This window comes from Liolophura sinensis, chromosome 6 (genome assembly GCF_032854445.1).
Source record: "Liolophura sinensis isolate JHLJ2023 chromosome 6, CUHK_Ljap_v2, whole genome shotgun sequence".
In the NCBI taxonomy this organism is placed as follows: Eukaryota; Metazoa; Mollusca; class Polyplacophora; order Chitonida; family Chitonidae; genus Liolophura; species Liolophura sinensis.
Window position 1 is genome coordinate 5055877 of NC_088300.1, and position 16712 is coordinate 5072588.

The window sequence follows — 16712 nt, forward strand, 5'->3', positions numbered from 1 at the left end:
ACTGGTAATGAACATGGATTTTTTGCCAAAATCTCTGGAATAGCCTTGTTTATCTGAAAGTTTATCATGTACCTGACCCATAGGAAAATCTTGATCACAATGTTAAAATCATCCAAACAGATGGATAAATAAGAACTGTGATTACTTGTATTAGATTGTACATCATGATATGTTGGAACTTACATTTACCTAACTGAAGCATTATCAGGCATTTCAAGGAAGAAGGTTTTAATTAGAAAATTATTGAGCACATCTGTTTTTCCCCATTATAGCCAAATTTTGTACCTGTGGGTTTACATAAGACATAATGAAAAACACAATGCACAAACTGTGGTGTTCTGTGGGTTACAAGTTAGCATTTAGAGACTTGTTGTAAATCACCTGCAAATCGACTTTCTTGACAGGTTTTACGAGTAAACAAAAAGGTGGTTAGTAGGGAAGTGGTTTGTTTTTATCTGATGATGAATGGAGAGAGATGTGGTTCTGTCATTGAGGGCCCTTTTCCATGGGAATGGGTATAGAATCTCCACGTCACTGTCAGCAGTTATACATGTACGCGCTGTAACAAAAGTTTGGAACTGCAGTTGGAATACCAGTACAATGATGTAGAAACCAGAGAAGGTTTTTTTTTTTTTCATACACCAGTTCTGCACATCAGGAAATTTAACCTATTACCACCTTTCTGGCTCACGTTACAATATAAGGAGCGGTATTGTGGGAGGGGATTCAGATGCTCTCGGTGATGGTGTATAGTTTCGTTAAAGTGTTTGGCCAGTCATACAGTTGCAGTGGCCACCCATGGTGAACAAATTGCCAGTCATTGGTAGCATTTCAGAGACGCAGGAAGTCTTCTACCTCATGGCTCGACATTTTGGCCTCTCATTGTACACGGATTGCCAAATTCAGTTCACGAATTTGCATTTCCAAGGCGTCTGTTCTACACTCCAGAAAGTTTCTTTGCATCCACAATGATTTACAATCATATAATATATACACTCACTACTCCAGTCCTTATGCACACAATGAACAGTGACAGTTGTGACAGTATAAGAACTTTGGTCTTTCTTGCTGATTTAATGGCAAGATCTGAGCACTATATGATCAGAGGATAATATCTTTGTATGACAGTGTCAATCACTCTACTTTTGTAGGGTTTAGAGGTCAGTATTTGAATGTATGACATAACGTTAACATTATGTAGTTTTATAAACTGCTCAATCAGATAAACTATCGGTATACACTGAATGTTGTGTTGTATATATGGAGATACATGTAGGATTTGAAAGTAGGTAAATAACATCATGCTTGTACTTAAATGTAGATATTGTCATTGTCAGAATATGACAAATACATTCAGTAGTGCTTGTTTTTCCAATTTTAACATGCTGTTATTGTAAGAAACACTCTACGCTAATTTAGTGAGTAAAGTTGTTCTCAGGACAATTCATGTACATTTCAGATACCCTTGGTGTATAATTTTGCCAGTGTATAATAATGTCAATGTTTGGGATGTTTGTGTTGGTGAAGGCCGGATAGATGTGTAAATGACACTTTGATGTCCTTTTAATCATGGCAGGGGTCACTCACCCCTTTTGCTTGCCTGTATCTGTCCAGTGCACTGTTTATGTAAACCGTCAGGAATAACATCACCAGGGCTAGGGACATAGAGAAAATGTAAGTACACACATTTACATGGCAGTAGGTATTTTTGGCCCTGTCACACAGTAGTTTACCTTAACTACATCTGATATACCTACTCTACCCCTAAAATACATTGTATCTTTTAAATACTGTGTAATTGTTATTGTACATGACAGAGTGATAAAACAGTCTATGTTCATCTACAACATGCATTTGTAAAGAGAGAAAGAATGCATAGACGTTCAGAGGCCTGCTTTTCGGACACTTACATGTACCTCTTCATTGCCATCAGTTTAGCATAGAAATAGTGTATACATGTCAGTATATGTACATGAAACTATGTTGGGCATTTCACAAACTCTGCGTCTCACAATGCACTTATGGTACATTTCCTAAGGAATGGGATAGTATATGACTTGTACTACTGGTCATTAACCTGTCCCAGAAGATGCAATTTCTTACTTGGTCCAGATGCTTGCACCTTTGCATGCGGTTTCTCTCCTATTCTTTTCCTTTCTATTTTATCTCTGACTGAACTATTCATATTTTACCCAAGTACAATGTTATTCAGACAGTATCCGATGTCCTTGAATTGGACAAATAACACTCTTCCTACAGGGGTACTCTTTACACTAGATCTTGTGAGGTAAGATTTCATGGCTGGCCGGTTAACCTTTGAACCCTCCATGCTGACACTGTAGATGGCGTCTTTCCAAGTCGTTTAAAGAGTGATAATATTACACCTGGTGAAAAAACAATGTGTGAGACAAAGGCTTCATAAAAGCTATCAGGTGTGTGTTATGGAGATTGAGCGGGGAATTGTGCTAGTGATTTGCGTGTGTTATCTGAGGTCAGATCAGGTCACATATCACACCTGACATCATTTCAGGATAGGTGAAGGTCAGCATTATGCTGCAGGGAACAGGTCAGGTGAACGATTGATTACCTAGATCCTGACCCACTCCAACACTCCCTGTTGATAAGTATTTCAGGTTTTAAGTGGAGAGCATGGCACAGAAAAAATAGCCCTTTGAAAAGTATCCAAATATTATTTATATAAGATCACTGTGTTAATTTTGTAATACCCTAATTCTCCTTAAATTTGGGACAGATATTAGTAGTGTTGAAAGTAGAATGTTGCATTTCTTTACCAGCCTTTTGAAAAAGTAAAGAAATGAGTATGTTGTTCATTAGATGGTCAGACCTTGTGAGAGAAAAGAAACTCAATGTTCATTCTAGAATTACATATATATTGGCTAAAATGAGCAGATCATGTGTCCCAAATTTTAGAAGGAGTAGGGTATCTTATTTCTGCTTGAACAGTCTTTTCAATGAAATGCGAGCTCTCGCGCCCACACTCACCCAGATATTTTTAGGCGACCAATTGATCGCTCAGTAAAATTACAAATAGAGCTATCCTTTATTACCAAAAGAATTGTCTCCCGCATGTCTTGCCCATTTGCTTGGCTTTGTTGTGATTTTGAAAACGGAATTGCTGTGGCTTGGTGTTGTCATGCACTTTCAGCCAGTTTCCTAAGTCACCATGTTAAGCTTACTTTGATTGGTGAGCGGAAACTAGAAATGTTTGCTCATTGGTCTTAGGTCGATTTGTTGAGGCATTTTGAGCAGAGATGTAGCTCCTAATACCTAGCGGATTCATATTTAACAACACCTAATCGCCATGCATCAGATTGGAAAACATGTGAATCTCCGAAGATGGCATGTCATACAAGTTCTAACAATAAAGAAATTTGTGTTATGAGCTTTGTGTATTTATGTATAGTAGTAAATGAGCTTCACACTAGATGTACGGTATGTATGGTACAATGGTAAAATCAGGGGAATTAGTATGCACATGTGCATGTTCAGGTTACAAGAGGGCATATACAGTTGTATCATGAGCAGGATTTTAATCACCTAGTTCCACAGTAATGAACAGTACATGTAAATGTATAGTGTAGTAATTTCATAATGTGCACCACGGAGTTTCTTGGCTTAGCCTGTGTTTCTTCTCATCACAACAGGCCAGCGTATAACAGTATCTGATTCTATGATTATGAAAATATTCAAATATGTGAGCAAAATTATAACGTGGAACCATCTTTGAATCTGGATGAGACAGGAAAGACACCCACCTTATGATAAATTTTTGTATAATAAGCTGAACATCATGTGATACTGAACTTTTGTTCTTTCAGTTATGGTGTTGTATTATGGGAACTGCTCACAGGAGAGACACCATATAAAGGAATTGATGCTTTGGGCGTGGCGTACGGTGTGGCTGTCAATAAACTCACCCTCCCCATTCCAACCACATGCCCCTCCCTCTTCGCTCAACTTATGGAAGGTCAGTGTACAAGCAATTTCTTTTTTACATACATTACATAATATCTGATCAAATAAAATCACTTGGTAAATGTATGCTTCAGGAGATCAGTAGGGAGCAGATTATGGCCCAGAAAGTAGCATGCTTGTCTTCCAATTCACTGGGACAGGGCAGTTGTAGATTCACTAGCTCCCATTGTTTGGGAAGTATTTGTTACCATGGATTAGTCTGTCGGCCAATGTGGCATTCAAGTCTGTACATCACACTTGGAAAAGTTTCTCTGTAAGGTCAAAGCACCCCAGTTTTCTGCACCCATAAGACAAAATTTGTAAATGAAAAATTATGAGTATGACTTCTTCAAGCAATAATCAATCATTCAATCAAAGCCAGATTATGACTGTGTGAATGTTTCAGACTGCTGGAATCAGGAACCACATGAGCGCCCCACTTTTGGTGAGATTTTGACCCGGCTGGATGAAATCGCGTCTTCTGGCTTTATGAACACACCCCAAGACTCATTCCATACAATGCAGGAAGACTGGAAACTGGAAATCGAACAAATGTTTAACCAGCTACGTAGTATTGAAAAGGTGGGGAATATCACATACGCATGTAACTGTATCAGATGTTCTTTGTTGACTTTTTGTGCAAAAGTTCATTCATATGAAGCTTTTACAAGTTCCCAAATCTGTAATATGCAAAAGTTTACATACATTTAACTTATATGGCGGCGGCCATCATTATGGTGGGAGGAAACCAGGCAGAGCCCAGGGGAAAGTGGAAGAATTATGATCAGGCTGGGAAGAAGAGAGAAGAGAGGTGAGGGGGTTGGAGGGGGTGGGGGTGGGGGATGTATATATTTTGACAATGGCTTCACTACAGCAGAAATGGAGATTTATGTTACACTAGCCACATAAGTGTGTTACACAAGTGCAATGCTTCATTAATTGGTTGTAGGTGTGAAGGTGAAGGGCTGTACCTATCCATATACATACAGTAAATGATCTAAGATATTTCCATGAATAATTTGTACAGTTTCCATGAAAAATTTGTACAGTTTCCGTGAATAATTTGTACAGTTTCCCTGACTCTGATACATGTACTTCTGTTTAATCTTACAAAGATGTTTAGAGGTTTGTTTAGAAGTTAGCATGATATCCTGTTGGGAAAATGTAAGTTACACCAACGCCAAACTTAATATGATATGTGTTTGCCGCTAAAATTGTGCTTTTCAGGATGAAATTTTTAGGTCATGTACCATACTCCCATATACATGTACATACTTAAATGTAGAAACAACTCTGACCCAGTTTTGACATTCTTGAAATGTGACTGGGCTAGAGTTTAAATTTCACAAGCTGTTGAGTCATTGAAATTGTGCTGTTTTCACCTCAACCTGTTGCCCTCCACTCCCCCACTAAAGACCCCTGGAGTTTTAACAGACTGCATGGCCTCTAAAGATAAGCAGTAATCCAGTGACTGATGTAAGGCCAGATGCAATGACTGTGAGATAAATATAGCATGGAAATTAACAAGACACCACTGACCTAGTAACCCTGATTCTGAGTCATTACTACATGTATTATCATAGGGCAGGAATCAAGGAAGCTTTCTCAATGATAAATCCACTTAAATGAACTAGGTTAGTTCTGACATGTAAAGAGTAATATCCCCTCTGTCTTTTGTCTCCTCACTTTTGACTCCCTTAACTAGGGTGATGGTGAGCATATTACATCTACATATCACTGTGTATATGTGTAGATACATGTACGCCCCAATGTTTGTTTTTTGGAAGAAATTAATGTTTTACTCAGTTTATTTTCGAATCTGTACATTATCGGCTTCCCTACATCAACAGTTTAGTTTTAAAAATCAGATGGTCTAAAATCAGATTCAAATGGAAAGAAAATTTTTGTCCTTTTTGGAACCTTATGATTGGCTATAGCCTTTTCATTCATTTTCTTTTTCAAAGCAATCAAGTAAGAAATGGATATAAGAAATAGATATTTTCTGACATTTAAACTTGCTGATGCCTTTAAATTATAACATGTGGATTTGAGCATGTCCAGGGGACATTCCTGGAAACATTTAGTTACAATGCCCTTAGTTACAATGGTTACAAATATCGCTGTAATCTTTAAACAACTTTAAACAACAAAAAAAAAGTTTTGAAGACAAAATACTAAGATGCAACATGAAGTGTGTTGCTGCTGTTGCCCTAACTGGATTTGTCCTGGGTGTAGGTGTTCCTGTTTGCTCCTCTGTCCTGTCGTTTGGATTACCCAGCACAGGAAGTTTGGCCTCGGTGTTATCACTACACAAATCTCTAATAGGTATTGGGTAAATGGTTCTCTGTTACATGGGGGCGGCACATTACACACAAGTACAGTTCCATAGCACTCTGACATTTATCAAGTCTCTCTGTGACCAGACAGATAAATTATCTGACATATATAGCTGGACTGTGGTGATCGTATTGTAAATATACAATGAGGGAAATACCAAAGTTGTTTGAACTGATAACTGGAGCTGTGTCATGGTTGTACCACATGACCAGCTGTGCTGCACAAGCATGGTGTATAGCATATCCAGAATAGAAGTCCATATACAGATACTTCATCACATCCTTGCCACTCAGATTGTTCATGAAATATATTGGGTAATCATGAGGAGTTTCAGATACAATTTGAACACCCCATGGATTTATTTTGAGATTTTGGCTTTCTTTAATACAGAAAATGTCTGTTTGGTGCCTATATTTCATCATGATGTTTGAAAACATGTAAAATTATAAAATGGACAATGGAATTCAAAATACGTGTTCTTAAAATAAATAAATATATATATATATATATAAAGACTTCAGTTGTGGATGTGACCTCTTCTTTTCTTTCATCAGATAGCATCTTTTTTTTTTAACAGATCCATGCTGTTGTTGTTGTTGTAGGAATTGCGTAGCCGGGAAGAAGAGCTGACCAAGGCAGCATTACAACAAAAACTACAGGAGGAGTTCCTCAAGAAGCGAGAGCAGGAGTTAGCCGAGAGGGAAATAGACTTGTTAGAAAGGGAACTGAACATTATGATCTTGCAGCAAATCATGAACAAACCCACACCAAAGAAACGCAAAGGAAAGTTTAAAAAGAACCGTCTCAATAAGCAGAGGTCTGGAGGAAAGACAATCAGTGAACCATCAGGTAAGTGGGCTGTCTTAGTGCCTTTAGGGTATTGTGGAGTTCCAGTGGATCCTCCGTATAAACATCAACAAGTAGATCTGTCAGGATATTGTGCCTATGTTCAGATTCCATTTTAAATAGGACATTTTTCGTACACCAAGAGAACAGTAGTATAATCTGTGCGTCTTATTTTTCATATATACACATAGTGATGAGGCTTTGAATGTAAGTGAAAAGCAACCAGTAAACAGCTCGAGCCATTCCACATAAAGAGAAGAATTATGCTAGCAAGACCACACACGGGACAACTCCTTGTGGTCTTGTAGTGAAAACAGCTTTATGAACTGTGTGAATACTGTTCATTGGATTAGAGCAATTCTCTGGGAAATGAAACAACAGATATATGCCAACTGTTTCTGACGTAACTCTCCCTTAAAACATGTTTAAGTAAATGTGTTGATGTTGTTTCAGATTTTCGTCACAATATCACAGTGCAGCACGACACGGGTCCGTATGATCGGCGGGGGATGTCTGCTAGTCCTGACAGCCCTCCCCCGGTCTCACCCTTCTCTCAGAACCACCCATTCCAACCTCGCCTCAGAGCTATTGCATGTAAGTCCACACCTGGAAACAAGAATAATAAAGAAATAATAAACAACAAAAGAATTATTTATTTCACTGAAAGTTTGGTATGTAAAATGCACTTTCAGAAGCATATATAGGCTTGAAAAGGATTCTTTTGATTCCAATACTTGAATATATCTGGTAAGAAATTAATCTTCACAAAAAAGTGGAACTATAAGGGACTGTTCCCATAAATTGTTTGCATTCATTTATTTATTTTTTTCCCCGATAAACCGAATCAGATCTACACCCTTCTTATGCCCATTCACTTTAAAAGATCTAAACAAATCAAACGAATCCTCATAACGATGGCTACTGAGTAGTGATCCATTTAAACATCGTTGTGTAAACCGACAATCGGTAAAGAAGCTTTCAGTGCGAGTCTGCGCTAGAGGCAAATCCAACGAAATAACAGCGGCTCTACTCGTGAAACTACTGGTGCGCTAGTGCAGCGTAATGACCCAGGAGCCTCTCACCAATGCGGTCGCTGTGAGTTTAAGTCCAGCTCATGCTGACTTTCTCTCCGGCCGTACGTGGGAAGGTCTGTTTGCAGATGGTCGTGGGTTTCACCCAGACTCTGCCCTGCTTCCTCCCACCGTAGTGTTGGCGGCCATCGTATAAGTGAGTAAATATTCTTGAGTAAGGTGTAAAACACCAAACAAATAAATAAAACCACAGCAGGTTTTGTACTAGACGATGTCGAGTACTGACAACTACATGTATTTTGTGCATTGGGTGCATATCCCAATTTGGACAAACCTTTGCTTGAGATTTAATAAAGAATATTTTATTAGATTAAAAGTTTTCATTGTCACCTTAAAAATATAACTTGTTGTCAGCATCTACTTACACCAAGTCTTGGTGGGACGAAATGTGCATATTTTAGTATTTCATAGTAGGCAATCCTTCATAATGATAACTGAAAGCTACTTTAAATTCTGCATAGGATACATACAAGCTGTCAACTTCAGTTTTTGTCTGAATTTTTAAGTAACATTTTAATCATGGCTTCTGATAAATTTTTGTGACATTACATTTAGATTCGAGTTTTGGTATTTAGAGTCACACAGAGATAAAATATGTTATATTTAAACCAGGTCTTAGCTAATCAGATTCCTGGGGTAACCAACAGAAAATAGAAAATTAAAATTTTTGAGTATCGCATGTACAAGCTATTACATGCAAAACTGCCAATGTCATTGTAATCGTCATGCTCTCTTCTTGTTTTGTAATCCCTGCCATCATGCAGGGAAAAGCATTATACATCAGAATATAATGACCATTTAAGATTTTCGGTCCTTCCACCCTTGAAAGAAACACCAATGTCTGAGGGAAAATGGTCCTGAGCGCAAATTTTAAACACCAATGAAATAGATAAATATATCCTTCAGCCAAGGGAAATAATGAACACACTTTGGAGTTATGTCCCTTGCTGTGCTCTTCATAAGCAAATTTGGGTGTCCTCTTCATGTCAACAGATACTTATGCCCCTTATTTTGCTTAAGTTGGATGTCTCTTTCCCGGAATGGTGAAGCGAGTGGTAAAAAGTTAGACCTTACTTTTATTTTTCCTGCATAACAACACATTACAGGTGGATCAGCACATTACAGGTGGATCAGCACATTACAAGTGGATCAGCACATTACAGGTGGATCATACCAGTGTGATTTCACACAATAAACCACCGTTGCTTTGTGCAGCTACTGCAGCTTGATTAAGTACATGCAAGTTTACTATAAGTACTTTTTGGTCTGTTCAAAAAAATTGTGAGGCGTGTGAAAGGTTACACCTGATCACAGAACTACACTCGCTTAGAGCTTTATGCACAACTCACCACAGCTTCATTAAGTACGTGGGATACAAGTGCAAGTACATTATGATCTGTTTATAGACCCTGTGGGAGGAGTGAAGGGCTACACCTGGGGACCAAGTTCTGTCCAGAAAGACAGACATCAACGCTCCTCTGTCATTTTCGCCGATGGTCGCTGGTCTCATAGTGCACCAAATCTCGAGAAAACCCTGCGCAACATGAGTGGACATTCCAACATTGGACCTCTGAAAGAATTTTGTACGTACAATCTGTCAAATATTATTCTGTATTGTAGAAAGAAGAATAAATTTTCATAACTCGTTATTTGATCATACAGTTTTGTATTGTTTTGAAAATACATTATTGCTTTATACTGTTATAACGTTATTGGTTTCTTATCTCTTGTATTGATGTTTGAGAAGATATTGAAGTTCCCACAGTGTATCTGATTTTCCCATAAACAGTGTATCTGATTCTCCCGTAGACAGTGTATCTGATTCTCCCATAGACAGTGTATCTGATTTTCCCATACACAGTGTATCTGATTCTCCCGTAGACAATGTATCTGATTCTCCCATAGACAGTGTATCTGATTCTCTCGTAGACAGTGTATCTGATTCTCTCATGGACAGTGTATCTGATTCTCCCATAGACAGTGTATCTGATTCTCTCGTAGACAGTGTATCTGATTCTCGTGGACAGTGTATCTGATTCTCTCGTAGACAGTGTATCTAATTCTCTCATACACAGTGTATCTGATTCTCCTGTAGACAGTGTATCTGATTCTCTCGTAGACAGTGTATCTGATTCTCCCATACACAGTGTATCTGATTTTCCCATAGACAGTGTATCTGATTCTCTCGTAGACAGTGTATCTGATTCTCTCATAGACAGTGTATCTGATTCTCCCGTGGACAGTGTATCTGATTCTCCCATACACAGTGTATCTGATTCTCCCGTAGACAGTGTATCTGATTCTCTCGTAGACAATGTATCTGATTCTCCCATAGACAGTGTATCTGATTCTCGTGGACAGTGTATCTAATTCTCCCATAGACAGTGTATCTGATTCTCTCGTAGACAGTGTATCTGATTCTCCCATACACAGTGTATCTGATTCTCCCGTAGACAGTGTATCTGATTCTCTCGTAGACAGTGTATCTGATTCTCTCGTAGACAGTGTATCTGATTCTCCCATAGACAGTGTATCTGATTCTCCTGTAGACGGTGTATCTGATTCTCTCGTAGACAGTGTATCTGATTCTCCCATAGACAGTGTATCTGATTCTCTCGTGGACAGTGTATTTGATTCTCCCATACACAGTGTATCTGATTCTCCCGTAGACAGTGTATCTGATTCTCTCATAGACAATGTATCTGATTCTCCCGTAGACAGTGTATCTGATTTTTCCGTAGACAGTGTATCTGATTCTCCCGTAGACAGTGTATCTGATTCTCCCATACATAGTGTATCTGATTCTCCCGTAGACAGTGTATCTGATTCTCCCGTAGACAGTGTATTTGATTCTCCCATACACAGTGTATCTGATTCTCCCGTAGACAGTGTATCTGATTCTCTCGTATACAGTATATCCAATCCTTTGAGCATAGCTTTCAGCAGAGACAGTGAATCATTATGGCAGGCAGTAACTGTACGATGATCCACATGTGTGTGCCACTGTTGATTTTAATGTGCTATTCTGTGTAGAAAGTACCCTTACCTGAGTCGGTGAGGCGAGAAATTAGTGGTAATACCAGTATAGGAAAGGTACCAAGTGATGAGTGTTCAAGTACTAGTGACATTTCATTATTGAGGCCAGCAGCATGACTCTTCACATAGCTGAGCATGGTTGCCATTTAAAGTACCTTTGATATGATTTCAGTGGTAGGCCTAGACAAATCGCTCTACTGGGAATATCTGTAACGTAGTACATTGGAGAAGAGTAGCAAGTCTATTTTTGCCCTGAATATAACAAGACCATATGTTGCTGTTTTAGATGACGAAGAAGATGTGTGGCCAGAAGACATCACTGGAGAGCCGCGGAACAAAACACACATTCCTCAGAACAACGGAGATGCTATCAGCATGCGTGGAGCCAAGAAAAGTGAATCAGTCTTATACAACATGGCTGTGATCCTAGCCTCTGTGGCTGCAGGGTTTGACATCCGCTTGTCCAAGACCACAGCCATCCACCCAGATGTGCTGGGGGCCAGTGGGGAAGAGAAACCCCCGGCCAAACGAGACTCCTTCATTTTAAACCGACGCGACGCCTACTTCTCAGCAGTGCGCGACTCGCTCATCGAACCCGAAGGAGACTTTAAGAACTACCCGTTCACCAGCACATCTGGCTATCACCACCATACATATCACGGGGTTCAGGCACGCCACAGGCCCTCTGCCTATTTCGACGGCGTTCCCATGCGCTTCACTGAACAGACTGAACAGAATCATGCATTTACAGGCGAAGGGCATGTAGGCTCTTCCAGCAATTCTACCTCCCCGCGCAGGTCATCAGAAAGTGAGAGTCCTCTAATTTCTCTGTCTCCTTCCCAGGACAAAAGCTTCATGTTTCAGAGACAGATGTCAGAAAGTAGCGCTTATGACACAGTGAAGCCTTCAGCCAAACTTACCCCACAGAGGCACTCTGTGACTTTCGAAGACGATTTCAATCCTGTAAGGCAAGCATATAACTGTCATAAGCGCACGCCATCAAATACCTCAAATTGCTCGGGACTGGCGTTCGATAATGACCTCTGGTCTCGCCCTGACACCTCAATAACGTCGGGGCAACCTCCCATTCCCCCACGCAGATACTACAACAGCCCTGAGCAGGCTGAGAGACCCAAAACACTTAATGTAGGGCCTAGACAGCGCCACATTGCACCCACTTCTATTTTAAAAAACGCTTCTCCGACGCCAACCACACATATGTCTCGTGATACAGTGCGCCACTCCACAAGCACCCCTACCCCAGACTCTGTGGTGGAGAACATGCACTATTTCTCTGCTCGCTCCCGGCCGTCACCGGGCAGCACCCCTCCTCACATTGCCCACCACAAGACCCTGTTAGACATCGATGTGGAGGGACAGAGTCAGGATAGCACCCAGCCCTTGGTGCGACCAGACCCAAGCCAAGTCTCACGAACTACTTCCTCACATTTTGAGCGAGACTTCCTTCACTGACTGCAGCTATTTAGTAGCCCGTATTTATGTATTTGTGTGATGCTGGTGCAGGGTCCTGGTGGGGCAGGGCTGAAATGTCTAACCACATGTAACCTTATCTACTCAACTGGGTGATGACAAAGAAAACGAGGCCAGTAAAGTTAATTCATTGGTCAGGACAAACTTGTTTGTCCAAGAAGATATAGAAATCTGAATGCAGTCATGAGATTGCATCATTTTAGTGAGAAAGTTTTAAGTACTATTTGATTTTCATTTAAATTATTAATGGAAGATTCTATATGTGGACTCCCTGACAGCATTCTGGACGATAAATTCCCACTTATTGATGGATTAACTTTATTGGCCGTTTGCTATTTTCAGATAATATGAGACAAAATTATTCATGTATATTTAGTTTTGATTGTAAATGTCATTATCTTGTTCTACCAAGTCTCTTGTACATGCCTATGTTACATAGAATACATGAAATGCATCAGAAGTCTATGTGTTTGACAGCCTTATGAGATGATGGTGTTAGTTATAGTCTTCATAACTGTACATGTATTTATACCAGAAAGACCACTTGATGAACATGTGTGTTTTGAGATGTAAAAACAAATGTTTCTACTGTGCAATATATATAACTGTAGGCAAATATTCCGGCTGAGAGACTGCCAAAACAAAAACCAGTACCATAGTTGACATCTTTGGGCTGTACTATTGTACAGTGAATGGTTAGGATGTGGTTTTGCATTTGTTTATCAAACAGGCATACTACTCAGTATGATCCTGCTTGGAAAAAGTATTTTCAAATAGAAAACAAAAATGTAGACCATAATATAAAAATATGGAATTTGTAATATTGGTCAAGAGGTAAGTTGTTATGAAGAAGTTGATTTTGATATTGTGTTAAAAAGTTTAGGAGTATAATCAGCAACATGTTGCAACTTAATGTCACACAGCTGTGAATTAGTGAGACTTCAACTCGCCGTGTACATACAGCTGATTGGCAAACTGGCTAAAATTGAGTCCCATTTAACAAACAGCTGTTTTCGGTATCCAGCAGAAATATAAGACAAGTTGTGATAGTAAAAAAAGAATGCCTCAAGTTTAGAGTAAACCCAGTCAAGCCCAAGCAAAATCCCAAAGATGAATAGCGCTGAGCACCTAAGCATTACCTGAGGTGTGTATGAGTTTAAAATAACACATTCTCAAGACACCTGTAAAAAACGTACAACCTTCAGACAGATCAGTGGAATTATATATCTTACTACACTTTTTTTCATAGCCAGTAATATCATTGCACCTGCTTCTGAATGACCTTATCACGTCTCAACACACCTCAAATTAACCTCTTCTAGGATTGTTACATGTTCAATGTGTTTCACCAAAAATTTCACTTGGAAAAATGCTAAACCTTTATGCAGTTGTCTTACATATAAAAGGAAATATGTATTCTTAAATCTTAGCTGCTGAAGGCTTGCTCTTGATCTATAATCTTTAGTCCTAGTGGTTTTAAAGGCATGTGGCACTAGACCGGTATCTGTGATAAATATTTTAGGAAATCTGCAGGTTGTACAGGCAATATAGTGGACTTGCTCATTTGTAACACTTATAGTTACCGCTTTACCCCCACACACCTCTGTCAGGTCCCCGCCATGTGGACCATCTCTTGATAATGAAAGTTTGTGGTGTTATGCAGTAATGATTCTAAACAGATCATGGCACTTTTGATGTGCTGCTAAGGACATCAGTAAAATCTCCAAAAATTGTCCCTGCTGACCACAATACTGTGTACAATATTATCACCAACCCTACTCCATGACAAATTTGCAGCCTTAGTCATGAATTAAACTTGTTCAATATTCAAAAGCATTTAAGGCAGAATAAAACATTAAAGTAAATTTTATAAAAATGTTGGCACTGACACATTGAAGTGTGTGGAAGCAGCCAAATCAGTAACAATACTTCAAACTCTAGAAAAGACGATTCGTAACCTAAACTATTCTGTATCATATCAAATGTGCTTTGATTTCTGCTATTCCACTATGACAAAAGTGCTCTTTATTTTCCTTGTTAGATAATATATAATTCCCTTATTTGTATATAAGACAGATATTAAGTAGTCATAAACAGAGGAGAGCTTAAGAGTGCTGCCCTGCTGTGAAGTGTGATAGCTGTGTACGGATGAAGACGGCTGTGATTGTCCAGCTTATGCGGACACATGTTATACAGCCCTGTGATGACCAAGCCTAACTGTCAAACCAAACACTTTTCCAGCTTTACATTTCTGCCTTCTGAGATATTCATTGTGTTTGTGAGGTAGCAATCTACATAGTGACTTATGCAAAACAAAATAATTTCTCTGTTCAAAAAATGCTCAAAAGATTGGCTTACCTGTGAAGTTTGAGGGTTTCCTAGGCAATGAGTGTACCTGTTTGTAGCAACCTTAGCCAAGTTTTGTCTGTTGTCACTATGGTGGTTAAATGCTCGAAAAATTAAGAGTGCTTGGCAAAGCTGTCCCAGGTCGTCTTGGCTGAGCAACAGTTTTTTATCCCAGTGTTTTGAAGAGCTACAAACCACATACATGTACAGTTTAGTTGGTTACAACTTGTCTTCTACTCTGTGAAGTTTGAATATTAGTGTGTTTGGGTGTTGTCTGGATTTTACCTGCATGTGTTGGGACATTTCTAATGACCAGATTGCACATTAACTGAGATTGCTTGGTTTTTTAAATCGTTTCGTCACTTCACTGAGGCCTTTCAATATTTTCCCCTGGCTTTAAAAGTCTATTGCCTTTCTGCTTACTTTCTCTTGCTGGCTCGGCATTACAATCATGACAAATAAAGCTGTGAAATTGTATATTCCTTGAAACATGCTTACTTGTAGGTTACTTTTTCAAGAATAGGTTATGTTTGAGCATAAACTGTCTTAACCCCAAAGCAGATAACTATTTCCACAAAGTGCACATTAAAACCAACTACTTCCTGTTCCATTAAGCATCCCAAAAGTCCCAATTTTGACTTCAGAAGAGTCTTTTTGGCAGAGTTGTTTCATATGACCGCGCAATCTGTGACATCTGATAATTGTCAATTCATGGTTGACTTGCTGTATTTGTACTATGTGTTTGCATTAGCAGTATGTGTTCATGTACACAAGTACACAAGTACAATACTGATGCTACGAAAGTTGTTTTCGGAGATAAACAAGGACAACAACAGTTGTTTGCTCAAAACTTGCCCTGCTTAATGTTGAGGTCTTTGAAGTTCATTTATATGGCATGTTTTGTTAGTATGGATGATTTGAGGGTTAGTGTTTGCAAAATACATTATATGTATGATATCAGTTAAAGGGTGAACAGAGCTTGTGAGATACATTGTATGTATGGTATCAGTTGAAAGGTGAACAGAGCTTGTGAGATACATTGTATGTATGATATCAGTTAAAGGGTGAACAGAGCTTGTGAGATACATTGTATGTATGATATCAGTTGAAGGGTGAACAGAGCTTGTGAGATACATTGTATGTATGGTATCAGTTGAAAGGTGAACAGAGCTTGTGAGATACATTGTATGTATGATATCAGTTAAAGGGTGAACAGAGCTTGTGAGATACATTGTATGTATGGTATCAGTTAAAGGGTGAACAGAGCTTGTGAGATACATTGTATGTATGATATCAGTTGAAGGGTGAACAGAGATGGTGAGATACATTGTATGTATGATATCAGTTGAAGGGTGAACAGAGCTTGTGAGATACATTGTATGTATGATATCAGTTGAAAGGTGAACAGAGCTTGTGAGATACATTGTATGTATGATATCAGTTAAAGGGTGAACAGAGATTGTGAGATACATTGTATGTATGATATCAGTTAAAGGGTGAACAGAGCTTGTGAGATACATTGTATGTATGATATCAGTTGAAGGGTGAACAGAGATTGTGAGATACATTGTATGTATGATATCAGTTGAA

The 16712-nt window shown here is 39.0% G+C and overlaps 1 protein-coding gene across 1 annotated transcript in view; it reads left to right on the top strand.

Annotated features, from left to right (window-relative positions):
• LOC135466197 (mitogen-activated protein kinase kinase kinase 9-like) overlaps nucleotides 1-15986 on the top strand; it is a 41701-nt gene extending 25715 nt beyond the window's left edge. Inside the window, exons 3-8 of the mRNA XM_064743591.1 lie at nucleotides 3838-3988; nucleotides 4382-4557; nucleotides 6915-7161; nucleotides 7612-7752; nucleotides 9656-9832; nucleotides 11572-15986. Coding sequence (XP_064599661.1) covers nucleotides 3838-3988; nucleotides 4382-4557; nucleotides 6915-7161; nucleotides 7612-7752; nucleotides 9656-9832; nucleotides 11572-12758 — 2079 coding nt within the window. The 3' untranslated portion in view covers nucleotides 12759-15986. The remainder of the gene's footprint in view (nucleotides 1-3837; nucleotides 3989-4381; nucleotides 4558-6914; nucleotides 7162-7611; nucleotides 7753-9655; nucleotides 9833-11571) is intronic.
• Nucleotides 15987-16712: the final 726 nt, after the last annotated feature.